The sequence below is a fragment of the Drosophila novamexicana genome, unplaced genomic scaffold (assembly GCF_003285875.2).
Source record: "Drosophila novamexicana strain 15010-1031.04,08,12 unplaced genomic scaffold, DnovRS2.1 tig00000870-arrow-arrow-pilon, whole genome shotgun sequence".
Classification (NCBI taxonomy): Eukaryota; Metazoa; Arthropoda; class Insecta; order Diptera; family Drosophilidae; genus Drosophila; species Drosophila novamexicana.
Window position 1 is genome coordinate 327,501 of NW_020824830.1, and position 1,809 is coordinate 329,309.

The 1,809-nt window shown below is 45.4% G+C and overlaps 1 protein-coding gene across 1 annotated transcript in view; it reads left to right on the plus strand.

The window, feature by feature from the left end:
- The window catches only part of LOC115764787 (insulin-like growth factor 1 receptor), a 4,966-nt gene extending 3,531 nt beyond the window's left edge, over window positions 1-1,435 (plus strand). The window contains exons 5-7 of the mRNA XM_030708028.1: window positions 47-263; window positions 329-588; window positions 651-1,435. Coding sequence (XP_030563888.1) covers window positions 47-263; window positions 329-588; window positions 651-1,176 — 1,003 coding nt within the window. The 3' untranslated portion in view covers window positions 1,177-1,435. The remainder of the gene's footprint in view (window positions 1-46; window positions 264-328; window positions 589-650) is intronic.
- The last annotated feature ends 374 nt before the right edge of the window (window positions 1,436-1,809 follow it).

A 1,809-nucleotide genomic window follows, 5' to 3' on the forward strand; every position in this document is an offset into this window, starting at 1 on the left:
AGAACCAACTATTCAAAGTGATCTCTATTTATAGTCATTTCTTTAGCTGGCTTATGGACGTCTCGCCAAGCAGGAATCGCCGTCACGTGATCTCCAACCTTAAGCCCTATACACGATATGCATATTTTGTTAAGACCCTCACACGCACCGATTACCACATGCAGGTGGATGCATACTCCAAGATTCTGTACTTTCATACGCTGGCCAGCAAGCCGAGTCCTGTGAGTCGCCTCCATGGCAGCTCGGAGCATAGCACACAGATTGTGAGTAGCTTAGCTTGTACATCTATTATTGGTTTAATGTGCTCAGCTATTCGCTGCTGTTTCAGATGGTTTACTGGTGGCCACCGCGTCGTCCCAATGGTGTTATATCCAAGTATTTTGTTAGCATTGAGCCGCACAATCTGACCGAGCCGGAGGCCAGCAACAAGAACTATTCCACGTTCAAGGCGTGCAACAGCTGCGATTTGGACTGCGTCTGCAATGATCTGGTGCCGTACGATTCTGGACCACAGCCTGAGGATGAGAGCTACTACAACAAGGAGCAGATAACATACGAGGATGCTCTGCCCAATCTCATCTATGTTTCGTAAGCAATCCTTACTTGATATCGTCTCATCAGTTTGTGTGATGCCTGTGTTCGATTTACAGACGCAAAATGAAAATGAAGAAGGAAAAGTTTAACAAGGTCAAGGACTTTGAGGATCTTATAGCTGGTCCCCAGCCAGCAGCAGCTGTGGAAAGTACCAGCACAATAGCTCCAGAAACTGCCTTGGCCGACAACAGCTCGCTGGCGAGCAATTTTTCGGCAATAGCTGAAGAGGCATCCAAAAATTATGAACTCTATCGCCAGTTCATGGAAGAACGGGCGCGTCAGGTGCAGGATACGGGCATAGAAGACTTTCTAATCAGCCATCCGCTGCCCAAATGCAACGATGCCCATGCCTCGGTGAGCTACCAGCTGGAACAGAAATGTGTCGTCGCGGAAGAGCCAAAGGGTGCCATTGTACCTGGTACACAGAATTCGTATAAGTTGACCAACCTTCAGCCCGATCAGTACTATCGCATTTCGGTTCGAGCTTGTGTGGATGGCGTCATCAACGGCTGCTCCAATCCAGCAGAGATGATCCTGAAGACCATCAGCGTGCAGGTGGACCAGTTTATGAATGGCCAATGAAGGGCAATGTCTCATGCTCTAATGTACATATATAAGATTTAATATATACTCTTCCATTTGAATGTAATCATTTATTTAGAGCGCTTAGTTTATTATACTTAGCTTTAAGTCTTACGTAAACTGACAGTCGGAACTGCACATTCCTCTCGGTTATAGCTGGTTTTGGAGAGAATTTTAATATTGATTTCCAAGTGATATTTGTAGTCTATGTAAGAGATGCGTGAAATGTTAAAATGTGTTTGCGAAAGTTCCTTCCAATATAAATTTAAATCAGAAATGCTTTCCATGCTAATTTGACTTTATAGCTCGACAAGCTTTTAAAGTCTTAACACTTATTTTGAGCTGGGCCGCAAAATCCTACGCACACACACACACACAGATATAGAGCTTTAATCCGCACTCGGTGCATGTGGCAGGGACTGATTCTTGATATTTTGCAACTCGGCATAACGGTTTCGGGGGGCTCAACAATAAGCCTACGCAAACTAACAACAGCAACAACACCTGCGGATGCCCTTAGATTCAAAAATACGGCGCCCAACTACGGCACACTCCACTTGCTGCCACTCACCTGTGCTCCTCCACCTTCTCTTTTTTTTATACCCTCAACTCATTGTGAGTGGCTGAAAGGGT